The sequence below is a fragment of the Pelecanus crispus genome, chromosome 5 (assembly GCF_030463565.1).
Source record: "Pelecanus crispus isolate bPelCri1 chromosome 5, bPelCri1.pri, whole genome shotgun sequence".
NCBI lineage: Eukaryota > Metazoa > Chordata > Aves > Pelecaniformes > Pelecanidae > Pelecanus > Pelecanus crispus.
Genome location: NC_134647.1, coordinates 58,109,357 through 58,128,159, shown reverse-complemented (window position 1 = coordinate 58,128,159; position 18,803 = coordinate 58,109,357). Strand labels below are relative to the sequence as shown.

Here is an 18,803-nt window from a genome sequence, read left to right as displayed (position 1 = left end):
GACTTGAGCAATGCACCATGATGAGAAGATGCTGAACAAGTAGTGCCCTTTGTGAGGATACTGGTGGTTTTGATAGCATGAGTGCTTTGGTGACTATAAAATATAGCTAAATTGAGATATAATTTCATGCCCTTCAATGTTGTGGTGTTAAATTTTACAGAGAAAGGAGAGGCCTATTTTTTTTTTTTTTTTTTTTTGCACATCTTAATAGCACCTATGTCTCCTTTCACAGGTAAGAAGCCTCTAAAGGACAAGGCTTGAGGGACGAGGGAAATAAAGCAAGTATTAAAAAAAAAATTGTGTTAAATGGCTCTATGAAACCATTTAAAGCCTAAAAATATGCAAATTCTACTCATTAGTTATTATTAGTCTCAAAAAAACTGAAAAAAGCCAAGCAAGCATCTTTGTTTTGTTAACTGAGAGCTTTTAAACTATTAAAATGTCCAGTCCAACTACTTTGTATGATTTCCTTTGACACTTAAACGTTGGTACTCTTGGGGCTCTACCTTTGGACGTGTTGTGTGACTGAAGATATGAAGAAAATTCAGAAATATAGACAATGTTTGCCTCCCATCCATTTTAGTATGTTTTAATAAAAAAGTCACTGTAAGGGTCTCTTCTGTATTTTATCTCTATACTCCATCTTTCTGTGATATCATTGCATGTATACTGTTCTGTATGGTTTTCCAAGGCTTTTGTGAGTGCTATGTGAATAAATAAAAAACCAAAGAAATTAAAGCATTCAAGAAGTAGAAAAATTCTGCTTATTTAATCAAAACCCAGTCAAACATTTGGTGGGAAAAAAGGTTGATAACAATAGCATTCTAAAACGTTTTCAAAAGATTAAAAAGTCATTGCTTTGTAAGGTGGTATTTAAAAATGAAGACAAATAACAATGAGATTTAGCAATTTAATATAATGAACTTTTGATGTGTGACATGTAGATCTGAGCTAGATGTTCACTATAGCTTTCATTTCTAGGTCATGTTATGCACAACAATTGCAGTGTGAATTGGTGAGTTCTCAGTTAAGAAATAATGTCAGAACTTCATTTAAAAAAAAGATTGGTGATAAGTTTTTAACCAGTAAATTTTGGTGTATTGGGCATTATTACCTTAATAGCTGATATCTGTGCTTGCTGCGCATCCACAAACTATTTGAGCTGAGGCCAAAATACATAGAAATTCATCTCAGTCTGAATTTTTACATCCTAATCATTCCTATGTCTGAGAGAGAGAAGAAAAACTCTATTTTCCTTGAACATGATGGACTAGATCTGTAAGCAAAATCTTGCAAGGCCACTAGTGCATCTGTGACCATATCAGTAACACCACACGAGGTCAACATTACCTAGGTATCAGCATCAGCAAAACCAAATTTGAATACACATGTAACCAAACTGGGATGAATGGGGAAAAAGTAATTTGGGGCAGGTTGTTTATTTGGAAGGAGACCAGGGTGGAAAAAGGGAAGTTACAAGCATGGTGGAAAGAGGATTGATAAACAAGAAAAAGGGTAATAAGGTCTGCACATGATATAACTGAGACTCTCCACGGCTAACAGTCAAGCAGCTCTGCTCTTGATCACCTTAACTTAGATCAGGCCAAAACGCCAAATGTGTAGTCTTGACCGTACCACAGAGATCAAACCTGTTTCCATGGTCTGGAAGACCTGTTCAGGGTAGGGAGGGATGGCACATTCTCTGGCCAGCAGGAAGAAACACCTGAGACAAACAGATGGAGCATCCACATATCACTATGTTAGTGCCTGTTCCAGGTCCGATGGCATCAGCATCTTCCCAGTTGCTTCCTAACACCAGTCTGTGCCAGTGTATTTGATTCTCTTCTTTGGTCTTGGGGGGTTTTTTGTTTGTTTTTTTTTTTGTTTGGGTTCCCCCTCCCCCCACCCCCAGCATCTTCAGGACAGCATCCAGGTATTTTCTCTGGTAAAGAGAATGTGGATTTCTTAATTTTCCCCTTTTCACTTTCTTTTGCATGAATTATTTGAAGACAAGCTTGCTGCTTGCAGTTTGAAATCTGGGCCTATGTTATTTCTGTTAATTAGCACAAAAGAACTAAGTGAAGGAAAATGAGAGCTACAGCTTGGGTTTCAAAATCTGTAAAAGCTCAGAAATATCTGTGTGAAATCTTGAAAAAGAAAGATTTACAATGTGAACATTAGAAAACCAAGTGAACACGGAATTCTTACAGAAGTTAATGAAGACAGAGGAAGTGATCAAGTTGCTTTTTTGGAAGGTAAGGAAATTGTGTTAACAACTCCTTTCCCCTGCCTTAATTTGTCCAGAAGGTATTCATGCAAATGTGGCTAGGCAGTGTGGGAAGGCATAGATCAGCTACACACACTGCTGTGGTAGCAGAGAAGCTGCTGCCGGCACGCAGCTCAGGCATGCTGTTGCCGTCGTGTGGGTGGCATGCTGAAAGCACATCTGGTAAAATGCTGTTCTTGGTGTATGTGGGATATATAGTGCAAATGAGGGTCAGCAACATACAAGCCCAGGAGTGTTTCTGACCTCCTAAGTGTATTTGGAAGAAGAGAAAGAATTTTTATCTTTGATATTATTTGCTTAGACTTACCAAACCCTGGTGCTAGAATAACTTTTGAAATAACCATCAACATACCAGAGACCTCAGTTTAACCCTTTAACAGTCCTGAACTTCTGTTGGCTTTCTGCATAGTTAGGCATAGAACTGCAGAATAAGAATCAGGTTGCTCAGGTCCCTGTCTGGCTCAGTTTTTAATATCTCTTTTAATATCTAACTGGAACTTCTTTTGCTGCAGATTCGTGTCTTTTACCTTTCATTCTATCACTGTGCATCTCTGAGAAGTGTATGGCTCCATCTTCTCCATACTGTCCCATTAGGAAGCCAAAACCAGAAATAAGGTCTCCTCCCAGCTTTTGCTTCTTAAGAAACACTGAGAAAAGAATGGAGCTTTTTTGGTTGTGTGAGGCATGATAAAAATAATTATTTTATGTTTCTGTTCATGCCTTTCCTTGTGTAGCGGAGCCTTCCAACAGCATCAGAATGGCAATAGATCTCAGCTCTGTCATTTCATGGTGATAGCGCTGGCTTGGGAGTCAGTAGGTGATATGATAACATTTCTGCACCAAGTTTGGCTTGTGCAAATTTTTTCAAGATCAGCCTTTTATTTGTTATCATACAGTCATAGAATAGTTTGGGTTGGAAGGGACCTTTAAAGATCACCTAGTCCAACCCCGCTGCCATGGGTAGGGACATCTTTTACTAGACCAGGTTGTTCAAAGCCCCATCCAACCTGACCTTGAATATTTCGAGGGATGGGGCATCCACAACTTTTCTGGGCAACCTGTTCCAGTGTCTCACTACCCTCATTGTAAAAAAAATTGTTCCTTATATTGAATTTAAATCCACCCTCTTTCAGTATAAAACTGTTCTCTCATGAGAGAGGCGTTTCTTGTTGCCTAACAATCTTACGCTTAGGGGTTTTTTTGCAAACATCAGCTGAAAAGGCATTTATGTTTATTTATAGGTTGTAATTTCTGTTTTCCAATTAAGTTCTCATATCCATGGTACAGAATTGAGGAAACTTGACCTTTGTCTGTATATAAACTGACTGATCAGGGCAAGTCCTGTAACAGGCAACATTTTGAGTGCTATATGTGCTGATTCAGACTGGCACATTTTAACCTGGGTGAACCTGTGTCACCATGAAGTTTCAGCAACTTACATTGGCTTTAAAATGCTTCATGTAGTGAAGCTGGTGGGCCTGTTGCCCGGGCCTGTTGCCCAGACCTGTTGCCTTTGAGGAGCTCTAGATGAGGCATAAGAATATTTGGTAAATGTAAAAAGACCTTTCTCTTTAAAGAGCAGAACTAGGGAAGATGGAGGGAGATTAAAACTCTCCGGAACACTTGTTGGAAGTAGAATTCAGAGAAATTTCCTATGTTTTAATAAGTGGTGATTTACTTTCTGAAGCCCTGATGTGAAATTGATGGGTTCTGAAGTCAGTCAGGTATCATGGACCTCCAATAAAATATCTGATATCAGAAGGGGAAGGTAGTTGTCTTGGAGAATTTTAAGTAGAGTGGATACAAGAGCAGCACCACACCACTCAGTGGCATATAATTTAAACTGGTTTACTGAGCAGCAGTTTGGTAGAGCAAGAGGACAGTAATTTCCACTGCGAGCTTTCTGTTCTATGACACCAACAAATCAAAGGCTCTGCTCTTCTGGTCCATGTTAAACCAACACCATGGTCCCAGGAGAATGGACCACTCGCTCCAACCAGTAGATGTGTCAGGTGCTGGCCCTACACACAGTAGGCTCAGTCTTGTACACAGTGCTGGACATTTGTGTATGGAGTTCCCCTTCCCTTGTTCTGAGAAGCTTTTTTTTTTTTTTCAGTATGAATTAGATTGTCAGCATAACCTGCTAGTGGCCTCTCCAATCATGGAGACCCAAGCTACTTGATTTTATCTGCATGTGAGTCTTTAAAGATTGTGTTGCTGTTTAACCCCAGCCGGCAATGAAGCACTACACAGCCGCTCACTCACCCTTCTCCTCCGCAGTGGGATGGGGGAGAGAATTCGAATGGCAAAAGTAAGAAAACCTAGAAAGAACAGTTTAATAATTGAAATAAAATAAAATATAGTAATAATAAAAGTGTAGTGAAAAGGAAAACAACAGAAAAGAGAAAGAGGAACAAAACCTGGCAAAAACAAGTGCTGCAACTGCTGCAACTGCTTGCTACCCAACTACAACACCCAGCCAGTCCCCCAGCAGCAATTGCTGTCCCCTGACCCACTCTCCCCAGTTTATATACTGAGCATGACATCGTATGGTATGGAATAGCCCTTTGGTCAGTTTGCATCAACTATTCTGGCTGTGCCCCCTCCCAGTTTCTTGTGCACCCGGCAGAGCATGGGAAGCTGAAAAGTCCTTGACTAGCATAAGCAGTACTTAGCAACAACTAAAACCAGCGTGTTATCAGCATTCTTCTCATTCTAAATCCAAAACACAGCACTATGCCAGCTACTAGGAACAAAATTAACTCTATCCCAGCTGCAACCTGGACAGATTGTCACCAGAATCTCTGTGAATCTCTGGGCTTCCACCCCCCCATGCGTTACAAAATATGTGAAGTTGGCAAATGTGAAAGAGCACAGCTTGTCTGCTGCTTCTTTGTTACCCAGCTCATATTAAAGTCATCTAGCCAGAGATGGGCAAAGGCAGTCAGGTTCTCACTTATGTGAGCAATGCTTTCAGGTAGGCTTCAGCCCATGGCACTAGTGCAGAAGGCTGGTCTTGCTGAGCATCCTCCCATATTAAGGCAAAGCCAAAATGATTGTACACAGCGATTATAGTCCTCTTCTACCTTGGTGTGGAGATCAGATCTTTTAAATGATGCCTGTGTTTTCTCAGGTGAACATGAGAAAACATGATTGTGAATAGGAAGAACACTTTCTTTTGTCCTTTTTATAAAAAAAAAAAGGAACTAAAGAAATCTACACGTGTAATAAAAATTATGCAACAATTTTGATGCTGACATACTGGAAATGGCTGCCTGATCAGCAACCGCTATTTAGAAAAGGTAACTCGGTGTTTTCCACTGACTGAGTTACAAATGAGGCCAAAAGCTAATGACATATAAAAAGGGGCAGGAATGGTGGCAGATAAGGTGGAAATTAATTTTCTCTTAGTTCACCATTTTTGTTCTTCTTAGTGCTATACTAAAAGGGAAAAATTCTGGAGTGAGACACCAAGTTTCTCTGAAGCACAGGGGGATTAGAAGCTGAGGAAGAAGTGAGCCAGAAGGATTGGACTCGGTGAAATCCAGAAAGTTTTGTTATATACTGTTTGTGGGGTTTGTTGTTTTATATGGCAAACCTGCTAGGACTTCATAAATGACAATGCTTAGGGTCACATTGGACTAATATGTAAGAATCTAAAATACAAATAAATGCTACACACCTCTAGAAATGTTAGTCATGTTTATATTCCTGGTTTTCTCTAAGGAATATGCTTAGTTCCTTTAAAATGGTTAGTATAGGTGTTAATATTGGACATTTGTCACTGAGACTTTTGTGGACTTTTAGAAAAAAGCCTTTCTGCAAGGGGCTTTAAAGTTCTGCCAGTTGTATGAAGTGGCTTACCAATGATGATGAAATAATTTAGTCCGTATAGTAATAGCAATACCTGTCGGTCTTCAGATAGATGTTTTTCAGTAAACAAACCAATGTCATGTGTGTTTTTGAAGGGAGAAAAAACAACTCAAAGTTGATTGCTATGTTAGTCAATCCTGTATTTCACAATAGTTCCCAGCATTCCTTGCATTAATTTGACCTATGACTGTTAGAATTATTGGAAGTGGACTGACAATATCTTAGTATTTTTATTAGGTTGTTAAGATTTTAAGCGGACTGATAAGAAATTATGGGTTCCACATATAAGGTGGTTTTGCCCATAACAAAATTTTATGTTTGAAAAGCTGAGTGCACTATATTGTGCATTATAGACACACGGTGAGTTTTTAGGTTTGGGTTTCATAATACTCCTGCGTCAAGTTCAGCCTGAAAAGTTTTGTGAAAAAAGTGTTGAAGCCTTTTTGCAACAATTGCATCATTTATCGGTACAGAGTGACTGCTGTGTTGCAAGAAGATTAGGGGAGGAGATTGCAAGGACATCCTCAGGAGTGGGAGTGAATTTAAGTACATGCAATTCGGAGTACAGAAAATAGCAACTCTGTTGCAGAGGACACCTTTAACTTCCAAAGCTTGGAAATGACGCTGCTGAGGCATACCATAGTGTTTCTGCTGTGGATGGGCTGTCCTACGTGTAAAGGTAAGTTATTAAATGGAAACCTGTGTTTTTAACTGACATAGCTGGTGACGATCAAGAAAAATAAACTGCAACACCCCCCCCCCCCCCCAAATTAAACTACACTGTTTACTTTTTATAGAATTCCTTTCAGAACTTTGGAATGAGAGTTATAATCTAGAACGATGCATTTGAGAATATTTGCTTTGTATTTTCTTGTATGAGCTTGCTGCTTTGCCTTGTGCCTGAACTTAATGACTCTTATAAAGAACCTAATGTATTACAAGCCATAACTCACTTAAAATATGTTAATCCATATAAATTCCTTTGTGTTTCAGTTTAGCTACTATTATTCTGAATACAGACTATTAAAAATGCAGAATACTGATTTGATTTTAAAACATTATACAACTCTTTAAAAATACAGGTACTTTGTTATTTCAATAAGCTGTATGATACAAAAAACATGCTGCCTGAAGGAGGACTTCACTGACTATATACCTTTATTAAAATAACAAGTTTTAAACTCCATGATTGATTCATTTAAATCTATTCATCATATCCAGATTTTTCTCCCTCCTCTGCCTTTAAAAGTGCTTTCTTTTATATACCTTCTACTTTAAAATAAATGATCCAACTTCTTTCATTTTAAAATGGTGGAACTAATTTTAGGAATCTGGGACAAATGGATTTACTTGTAGACTAAAGAAAATTGAGAATCTTGACTGCATGTGTAAAACTTTAGTATAAATCTGGAAAACAGAAACTGTACTCTGAGAAATTATTAGCACCACGCTTTAAACAACTGAGCTAATCAGAAGCTTATTCATATTTTCAATTAAATTTTTTTTAGTTTAGTAACTTTTTTTCAATGCAAAGACTGTGAAAATAATAAAGACGATGACAATTTCTTAGAGCAAGGAGGTAGTGCTGTTTATTATTACAGCACATACTCAGATGGAGGGATGTAGGTCATTGCAATATTATTTAACTCCTGTGTAGTGCCATTATTTGTAGCTGTCAGTACTGTACTGTATCTATCAATTAACAAGAACTTGTGCACAGTTTCTGCAGGAATAGCATGCAAGCAAACACCCACCCATCATTGATTTTGAAGAAATTGCTAGTAGGGATAAATCCGGATAAGAAGAAAATGGCAGTTTGCAGTCAAATAACAAGAATCTGTGCACAGCTTCTGCAGGAGCAGCCTGTGAAGACCCACCTTTCATTGATTTTGGAGAAATTGTTAGTGGGCATAAATCAGAATATAAGGAAAGTGGCAGAGTGCAGTACGTGTGCAGCCCTGGGTACATTTTATTAGGATCAGAATGGCTAACATGCCATGAAAAAATCTGAGTACCTGCACCACAAAGTTCAAGGAGTTAAAAAGTCAAGGTATTTGCCTGGGGAGAGTGCTCGCTATCAGTGCTGGCAAGGATTTGAGATGACTGGGGCTGCCACCGTAGCGTGTGAGAACGGGGCCTGGACAGAGGTGCCGAAGTGCCAAGGTAATTTCTCTCTCTCTTCACACAGTCGCCCGTCAGTAAGACTGTCATGAAGCTGACTCAGTGGCACTTACTTCTCCAAATTTCAGTCTCGTTACTGTGCACAAACGCAACGTATCTGGCACGCTCAGGAAAAAGCCGTTGCTCCCAGGTATCTATTCAGATGAGTGACCCAGGTGGCTTCAGTCGAGAGGGCCCCATCTGGAAAACCACCCGGAGGCTGAGAGCAGTTGCTGGCCAGGTCTGATTTTGAGGCGCAACCCTTGGGCTTCTTAGAATCTGCTTTCTGTGCCTGCCTGATGAGAAGAGAGTGAGAAATTTTGCCATCTATGTTGGAGAACACAGCCCATGGCTTCCCTGCTAATTGACATGCAGATAATGCAGATGATGCATTGCCAGATTGAATGCCAGGGAGTCAAATCAACTGTGAAATCAGCTGAGGGCAGAATCTGATGTGTGAGCCAATACCTAGGTGCTGTGTTGGTGCCTCCTAGGATTTTGTGAGCGCACAGAATCATCTCGTTTGTTTTCATTAGACGTACAGAAAGTGTCAGCACATGTGCCAATGCAGCAGCATTTGACTCAACCACCACCCAGCTGGCACCCAAAAGGGGTGCAGAAACAGCAGATGAATTTGGACGGGGCTTTGTGGCTGGTCCTTTTGTGGCTCCTGAACACCATGCCACATGCAGAGTGTCACTGCTGGTACCAAGGGACCTGGGTCTTCTCTGAAGGTTTCCCAATGCAAGGTCCATTGGAAGCCAGACTTGGCAGCAGTGTGGTGCTTGCGTAGGTATAAAAATCGGTGAGGCAGTAGTGCTTCAGGACTGTCATGTGCGTGCTCCCCAGTGAGCGCAAGTGGCCCGCAGAGCCCAAGCGCTATCCCATTGGTGACTGCAGTGGTGCAGTTCAGTGACAGTCGTTATTGTTTGCCGTCGGATCCGCTCTTCTCACTGCTCAGGCAGTACAGGGAGGAGGTAGGCGTCAGGCTCCTCTGCAGAAAGAGCTGTGCCAAACACTACACCGGTACGCAGGAGGAGAGAAAGTCCTGCAGAGAGCTGCAAGCACTTCAGCCGTGGACAAACGGGGTGAACTGGTAGTTGTGAGTCCCAGCACTGGAGAAATGAGAAACTCTTACTCTTTTTCACCTGCCAGGTATTTGGTTTTCCCTCTGCTTTCCTCCAGGTCTGTCAGAGCAGTGCCAATGTACCGTCTGGCAGTACTTTGGCCAGGCCTCCGTTGCAATTAAACTCTCATGTCTTTGCCTCTGATTGGGAATTTTTTTCCAGGGAAAGGTGGGCCATGTGGCCCACCTCCAGTTATTGAAAATGGAGACCTTCTTTCCTTCCCCAAGAAAGAATATCCACGAGGTACAGTTCTGGAATACAAATGCCCAAGTCTCTATGTCCTGGAAGGATCTCAGTACATCACCTGTACTAATGGGCAGTGGACAAGACCTCCCGTTTGCCTAGGTAGGTTGAAGCACGTGCTGTGTGGCCGAGGGCTGTGTGACTGCTCCTGTTTGCTTTTTCTCAAATCCTGCGGCCATCACTTGTGCAGTAGCACTTGTGCTGGGGCTGCAATGTCAGCAAGGCAGAACAACAATGAGCCCTTCTTTTGTGGAGAAGGAGTTTCTTCTTGAAGTTAGTTTGTGTAGTCCCCTCTGCTGCCTGCTGTCTCTCGCCACCACAGTGGGTTTGGGAGGAGGGTAGTTTGGCTGAGCCCCTCTGTGTGAGGGGATCGCCATCACTGTGCAGGGCTCCCGAGCTGGGGATGCTGCTACAGTCAGCAGGCTGTGAGTGGGGAGGATGGGTCTGAGTGCGTGGCAGCGCTGAGGAAATCCGGGGGTGCGTCTGTGACATGGTCTTGAAGAAATGAATTTAGAGACGTGCTGGGCAGAAGGGAAGGAGGCATCTCAAAACAGACACAGGGACATTCAATGGTGCCTGGTGGCTTCCCCCGCCCGTGCTTCAATCTTGAGCTGTGTGACTGTCAGAGTGAAAAGGCTTCTCCATAGCTCTGCATGGTGTCTCAGCCGTGTTCTTTTCTCCCTTCAGTTTGGGTGTGAACATCTTTTCTATCACAAGTAAAAGAGGGTCAGAGCAAATAGCTGGAAGTGTTTTCTGATGAGAAGAACTTCTGTAGGGGAAAGAAGAAGTTACCTGTGTTGCATCTGTATGAAGTGATGACGCTCTTCTCTTGCCTTTTTCAAGTGGCCTGTACAGCATCTGAAGAAGACATGGAGAGAAACAATATTGAGCTGAAATGGGTCAGAGGAGCAAAGCTGTATTCCAAATCGGGTGACTTTGTTGAATTTCAGTGTAAAAGAGGGTATAAGGAGGACCCAGCATCTTCCCCATTCAGAGCACAGTGTATTGAGGGGACGTTAGAATATCCACGGTGCACATCAGGCGGTAAGTCATCTCCACTCTGGCCACAACTTAGCTGCTGTGTTGTTGCATTTTTAGTGCCGAAGCCAAAGGGAAAGCCGTCAGCTTTCCTGAGGAAGCAACTGGGGAGGTAGTAGCCGGGCGCCAGGGTGTGGGAGCATCCTGTTAGCTGCAGGCAGTGAGGGGCAGTGCCCCCAAGAAGCCATTGGCTGGCATACCTGAGCTGGAAAGACTGCTGGGGAAGGGCTCTCAGGGGCTTTCAGCTGGTACTAACGGTTTCAGAGCATCAGTCGTCCAGTGCGAGGTCTGCAGGCAAATGATGAAAGTGCTTTTTGCAGGGAACTGTACAGTGCATGATAGGATTATGAACAGGAACAGTATTCAACTACACCCATCAAGCAGGTTGAGCACTTCCACCTATCACTCTGGGGATTGTATTTTCTTTGAATGCAGAGTCATACTCTCCTGGTTTCGCCTGGGATAGAGTTAAATTTCTTCCTAGTAGCAGGCATAGTTCTGTGTTTTGGATTTAGTAGGAGAAGAATGTTGATAACACACCCATGTTTTAGTTGTTGCTAAGTACTGCTTGTGCTAGTCAAGGACTTTTCAGCTTCCCATGCTCTGCCAGGCGCACAAGAAACTGGGAGGGGGCACAGCCAGGACAGTTGATGCAAACTGACCAAAGGGCTATTCCATACCATGACGTCATGCTCAGTATATAAACGGGGGGGGGATTGGCCAGGGAGCAACGATTGCTGCTCGGGAACTGTCTGGGTATCAGTCGGCGGGTGGTGAAAAATTGCATTGTGCATCACTTGCTTTGTATATTGTTGTTGTTGTTATTATTATAATGTTACTGTTATCATTACTGTTTTACTTTATTTCAATTATTAAACTGTTCTTCTCTCAACCCAGGAGGGTTTCTCACTCTTACTCCTCCGATTCTCTCCCCCATCCCATGAGGGTAGGAGGAGTGAGCAAGCAGCTGTGTGGTGCTTAGTCGCTGGCTGGGGCTAAACCGTGACAGTCCTTTTTGGCGCCCTACGTGGGGCTCGAACGGTTTGAGATAATAACAGATTAACCAGAGTGTGTTAAGGAATCCGTTAACAGTTGCCAGTCACAATATTAGTTCATCTGATCTGCACAATGCTCCTTTTTTTACTGCACATGTTAAAGATTGGTGTTGGTTTTTGCAGTTTGCTGTGCTCTGTGGTGATTAGTGAAGTTATGCCTGGGAGATCTGTGATTAAAACACTGACCTCGAGCAGTGTTTGGTATCTTGGGTTTGTACTGAAGCCATTACTGTACTTCGGGTATCACCTTGTGGAGAGGATTAGCAATTATACCTCTTCCTCTGAGAGGTTTTTTGTGGAGGAAATACAGAACAGTACCTTTGCTACATTCTTCTATGATGTTTCCTCCTTCATTACAATAACTTTTCAGTATCTTGAACATCCTTGGGTAGTTAAGATACATCTATTGCTATTTCTTGGGAATACTGTTTCGGTTTTGATGAAGGTTAGTAAGCAATTTAAGAACATCATCCAGAGATCTGCCCCAAGGCTGGATAGTTATGAGTGGCAAGGTGTGTGGGACAGTATGGGCAAGTACCTAGGGCAGTGGGCACCTCCAGTGCTTTGGAACTTCACCCCTGAACAAGTGCAGAATCCTGAAGAACTAGTAAAGTATTTGGAAAAAGTATGTTGTCACCCTGGCAACTCCAGAGAGACACAAATCATTGCAACATGCAGGGGGCTGGCCCATGCCTATCGAGCTGTGGTCAACACTATTCAGTGCCCTCAAGGGAAAGAGAAGGTCTCTGGATCTGATGACAAGACAACAGGCACTGCGGCCACTCCAATCCCTGCCACAGACACTGTGGCCACTCCAACCTTGGTGACAGGCACTGCGGCTACCCCAACCCCCACCGCAGGCACTGCAGCCACTCCAACCCCAGTAACAGGCACTGTGGCTAAACCAGAGAACCAACCCACGCCGGTATCAGTTGCCCCTATACAGAAGAAAAAATACACAAGAAAATCAGCTCGTTTAGTAAGGGATGAAGATGAACCAGGGCCATCACGAGAACCAGAGGAGGAAGAACCCATAAATGAGATGGTAACTACTCGATCCCTATCCCTGAGTGAGCTGCGAGACATGCGAAAAGATTTCAGTCGTCATCCAGGCGAGCACATCATCATCTGGCTGCTCCGATGCTGGGATAACGGGGCCAGTAGCCTGGATTTAGAGGGTAAGGAAGCCAAGCAGCTGGGATCCCTTTCCAGGGAAGGGGGCATTGACAAAGCAATTGGAAAAGGGGAAAAACCACTCAGCCTCTGGAGGCGACTTCTGTCAAGCGTGAAGGAAAGGTATCCCTTCAAGGAGGATGTTTTATACCGCCCAAGCAAATGGACCACCATAGAGAAGGGTATCCAGTACCTGAGGGAATTAGGCGTGCTGGAGGTGATTTACAGTGACCTGAATGATGAGCAGTTACCCCAAGATCCAGATGAAGTCAGGTGCACACGACCCATGTGGCGGAAGGTGGTACGGAGTGCACCAGCATCGTATGCCAACTCGTTGGCAATACTGGCCTGGAAAGATGACGAGGCACCAACGGTGGATGAAGTGGCTAGATGACTCCGGGAATACGAAGAAAGTATCTCTTCCACCCTATGGGCCTGTGTCTTGGCTGTGGAAAAACTGTCCCGAGAGTTCCAGCAACGCAGAGAGGATGTGTCCTGCTCCCCACCTGTGCGGACCGGTGTCTCAGCCATTAGGAGTCAATGTCCTTATGCTCAAGAGAGAGGATATAGAGGATACACACCACGGGGCACCCTGTGGTTGTACCTGCGTGATCACGGAGAGGACATGAGGAAGTGGGGATGGAAAATCCACCTCAACCCTAGAGGCACGGGTGCAGGAGTTGCAAGGAAAAACTATTACAAAAGGCGGTTCTCCCAGGAAAATTGCAGCTCCAGTTTCCAGTGAGCAGTTCCCCAGACAGAGTAAGAGGGCTAATTTTACTTCCGACCTCGATCAGGGGACTTTTGATTCACATTTACAGGAAGTGAAGAGTGAATACTGTGACCAGTGTTAGAGGGGCCCTGCCTCCAGCCAGGTGGAGGAAAGGGACAACCGGATTTACTGGACTGTGTGGATTTGATGGCCTGGAACGTCAGAACCACAGGAGTGTAAGGCTCTAGTGGACACTGGTGCACAGTGTACCCTAATGCCATCAAGTTATAGAGGGGCAGAACCCATTTGTATTTCCGGAATGACAGAGGGATCCCAACAGCTAACTGTATTGGAGACTAAAGTGAGCCTAACTGGGAATGAGTGGCAGAAGCACCCCATTGTGACTGGCCCAGACGCTCCGTGCATCCCTGGCATAGATTACCTCAGGAGGGGGTATTTCAAGGACCCAAAAGGGTACCGGTGGGCTTTTGGTATAGCTGCCTTGGAGATGGAGGAAATTAAACAGCTGTCCACCTTGCCTGGTCTCTCAGAGGACCCTTCTATTGTGGGGTTGCTGAGGGTCGAAGAACAACAGGTGCCAATTGCTACCACAACTTTGCACAGGCGGCAGTATCGCACCAACAGAGACTCCCTGCTTCCCATCCATAACCTGATTCGTCGACTGGAGAGCCAGGGAGTGATCAGCAAGACTCGCTCACCCTTTAACAGTCCCATATGGCCAGTGCAAAAATCTAATGGGGAGTGGAGACTAACAGTAGACTACCGTGGCCTGAACGAAATTACACCACCACTGAGTGCTGCCGTGCCAGACATGCTAGAATTTCAATACGAACTGGAGTCAAAGTCAGCCAAGTGGTATGCCACAATTGACATCGCTAATGCATTTTTCTCCATCCCTTTGGCAGCAGAGTGCAGGTCCCAGTTTGCTTTTACCTGGAGGGGTGTTCAGTACACCTGGAACCAACTGCCCCAGGGGTGGAAGCACAGCCCCACCATTTGCCATGGACTGATCCAGACGGCACTGGAACAGGGTGAAGCTCCAGAATACCTGCAGTACATTGATGACATCATTGTATGGGGCAATACAGCAGAAGAAGTTTTTGAGAAGGGAGAGAAAATAGTCCAAATCCTTCTGAAGGCCGGTTTTGCCATAAAACAAAGTAAGGTCAAGGGACCTGCACAGGAGATCCAGTTTTTAGGAATAAAATGGCAAGATGGGCGTCGTCAGATCCCAATGGATGTGATCAACAAAATAACAGCTATGTCTCCACCAACTAGCAAAAAGGAAACACAAGCTTTCTTAGGCGTTGTGGGTTTTTGGAGAATGCATATTCCAAATTACAGTCAGATCGTAAGCCCTCTCTATCAAGTGACCCGGAAGAAGAATGATTTCAAATGGGGCCCTGAGCAACAACAAGCCTTTGAACAAATTAAACGGGAGATAGTTCATGCAGTAGCCCTTGGGCCAGTCCGGGCAGGGCAGGATATTAAAAATGTGCTCTACACCGCAGCTGGGGAGAATGGCCCTAGCTGGAGCCTCTGGCAGAAAGCACCAGGGGAGACTCGAGGTCGACCCCTAGGGTTTTGGAGTCGGGGATACAGAGGATCTGAAGCCTGCTATACTCCAACTGAGAAAGAGGTATTGGCAGCATATGAAGGGTATCGAGCTGCTGCGGAAGTGGTTGGTACTGAAGCACAGCTCCTGCTGGCACCCCGACTGCCGGTGCTGGGCTGGATGTTCAAAGGGAGGGTCCCCTCTACACATCATGCAACTGATGCTATGTGGAGTAAGTGGGTTGCGCTAATTACACAACGGGCTCGAATAGGAAACCCCAGTCACCCAGGAATCTTGGAAGCGATCACGGACTGGCCAGAAAGCAAAAATTTTGGAATATCACCAGAGGAGGCGGTGACACGTGCCAAGGAGGCCCCACTGTGTAATACATTGCCAGAAAATGAGAAGCGATATGCCCTGTTCACTGATGGGTCCTGTTGTCTTGTGGGAAAGCATCGGAGGTGGAAAGCTGCTGTATGGAGTCCTACACGAAAAGTTGCAGAAGCTGCCGAAGGAGAAGGGGAGTCAAGTCAGTTTGCAGAGGTGAAAGCCATCCAGCTGGCTTTAGATATTGCTGAACAAGAAAAGTGGCCAGTTCTTTATCTCTATACTGACTCATGGATGGTGGCAAATGCCTTGTGGGGGTGGTTGCAGCAATGGAAGCAGAGCAACTGGCAGCGCAGAGGCAGACCCATCTGGGCTGCCACATTGTGGCAAGATATCGCTGCCCGGGTAGAGAACCTAGTTGTAAAAGTTCGTCACGTAGATGCTCACGTACCCAAGAGTCGGGCCACTGAAGAACATCAAAACAACCAGCAGGCGGATCAGGCTGCTAAGATTGAAGTGGCTCAGGTGGATCTGGACTGGCAACATAAGGGTGAACTATTCATAGCTCGGTGGGCCCATGACGCCTCAGGCCATCAAGGAAGGGATGCAACGTATAAATGGGCTCGTGATCGAGGTATGGACTTAACTATGGACAGTATTGCACAGGTTATTCATGAATGTGAAACATGCACTGCAATCAAGCAAGCCAAGCGGTTCAAGCCCCTCGGGTATAGTGAACGATGGCTAAAATATAAATATGGGGAGACCTGGCAGGTTGATTATATCACACTCCCACAAACCTGCCAAGGCAAGCGCTATGTGCTTACGATGGTGGAAGCAACCACTGGATGGCTGGAAACATATCCCGTGCCCCATGCCACTGCCCGGAACACCATCCTGGGCCTTGAAAAGCAAGTCCTGTGGCGACATGGCACCCCAGAAAGAATTGAGTCAGACAACGGGACTCATTTCCGAAACAACCTCATAGACACCTGGGCCAAAGAGCACAGCATTGAGTGGGTATATCACATCCCCTATCATGCACCAGCCTCGGGGAAAATTGAATGATACAATGGGCTGTTAAAGACTATCCTGAGAGCAATGGGTGGTGGGACATTCAAACATTGGGATACGTATTTGGCAAAAGCCACTTAGTTAGTCAACACCAGGGGATCTGCCAGTTGAGCTGGCCCTGCCCAATCAAAACTTCTACAGACTGTAGAAGGAGATAAAGTCCCTGTAGTGCACATAAAAAATATGCTGGGGAAGACAGTCTGGTGACCTCCCCCTCTGGCAAAGGCAGACCCATTCGTGGGATTGCTTTTGCTCGAGGACCTGCGTGCACTTGGTGTGTGATGCGAAAGGATGGGGAAGTCCAAAGTGTACCTCAAGGGAATCTGATTTTGGGTGAAAATAGTCAATGAACTGAATTGTATGATGTTAATTGCTATATAATACTGTATGTTATCTCTTAACTGTATGTTAATATAGTAATATAGTATAATGTTAATATAATAATAGAGTATGTTAATGTTAAGTATATAATACTGTATGTTATGGTTGTTATATGCCACATCAATGGTATTAGAATAAGAATTGCCCAGCTTAATGAAAATGAACTTTGATGAAACCGTGTTGGAATGAGAACTGGCTTCAGCATGCAGCAATCCAACACTGCACACCACCTCTCCTGCTCTGAAAGACTGTGATGACAGATGGAACCCAAAGTCATGGACTAAATGAACCCAATGGACATTTTAGAGGGATGGACCATAGACAAAGGGAATGATATCTGTGTGTATATATCAAGATAGGGAAAGTGGTAGTGATTAATTAGAACACATTGGAGAGGGGAGGCCCTGTGCATGACGTAGATGGTATAGAGTAAAGGGTGGATACTGTCCTGATTTCAGCTGGGATAGAGTTAATTTTCTTCCTAGTAGCAGGCATAGTAATGTGTTTTGGATTTAGAATGAGAAGAATGTTGATAACATGCTGATGGTTTAGTTGTTGCTGAGTACTGCTTATTCTAGTCAAGGACTTTTCAGCTTCCCATGCTCTGCCAGGTGCATAAGAAACTGGGAGGGGGCACAGCCAGGATAGTTGATCCAAACTGACCAAAGGGCTATTCCATACCATATGATGTCATGCTCAGTAAATAAACTGGGAGGGGTTTGCCGGGGAGCAGCGATCGCTGCTCGGGAACTGTCTGGGTAGCGGTCGGCGGGTGGTGAGCAATTGCATTGTGCATCACTTGCTTTGTATACTGTTGTTGTTGTTATTATTATATTGCTATTATTATCAGTACTAATTTACTTTATTTCAATTATTAACCTGTTCTTCTCTCAACCCAGGAGGGTTTCTCACTCTTACTCCTCCAATTCTCTCCCCCATCCCACTGGGGCAGGGGGAGTGAGTGAGCGGCTGCATGGTGCTTAGTTGCTGGCTGGGGCTAAACCACGACACATACCAACAAGTTTCGCAGTGTGAGACATTTAGAGCACAGTGCCTGAATGGAGTGATTAAGTATCCTAGAGGTGGAAGTGCGTGCTTGGTGCCAAGGATACAGGGGGCTGTAGGAGGCAGCTTTTCTGAAATTGCCTGTCCACTGCCCTGAGGAAGCACTGTGGTGTGTCAGGCCTGGTCTTCACACCTTTTCCCCTTTTTTCTCTCTGTGCTACAGGGTGGCATGGATAAATGGAAATGGCATGAAAGAGTCCAGCTGTGGAAATGAAAGAGCCCTCAAGCCATTCAGAGTACAGTGTATTGTACTCCTTTTCTCCTTTTAGTCACTCTAGGCAAAAAATCATAGAAAAATAGAATTGTTTAGGTTGGAAAAGACCTTTAAGATCATCCAATCCAACCATTAACCTGACATTACCAAGTCCACCACTAAACCACTTCAGGGTAGAGTAATAATTTCCTGTTTCCTGGTTTGCTGGCTGGATTATTTTTTGATGAAAGTAAAAACTAGGAACCATTGAAGTTGGAAAGGATCTCTGATGAAGATCATCAGTCCAACTGTCAACCCAACAGCACCACGCCCTCTAACCCATGTCCCAAAGTGCCACATCTACATGTTTTTTGAACGTGAAAATCACAGTGTCTGGTGAAGTGTTGCAGAATAAAGACCATAATGTCTTCCTTCTCCACCTGTAGCAAATGATCTGCATTACGCAAACCATTTTTGCTCGCCAGGCATAATGGTGCTCCGAAACGCAATATGCTGTGA

At 44.2% G+C, this 18,803-nt stretch overlaps 1 protein-coding gene across 1 annotated transcript in view; it reads left to right on the top strand.

Annotated features, from left to right (window-relative positions):
- The window catches only part of LOC104029701 (coagulation factor XIII B chain), a 37,388-nt gene that overhangs the window by 12,561 nt on the left and 6,024 nt on the right, over nt 1-18,803 (top strand). Inside the window, 4 exon segments of the mRNA XM_075711210.1 lie at nt 8,857-9,025; nt 9,282-9,408; nt 9,610-9,792; nt 10,534-10,734. Coding sequence (XP_075567325.1) covers nt 8,857-9,025; nt 9,282-9,408; nt 9,610-9,792; nt 10,534-10,734 — 680 coding nt within the window.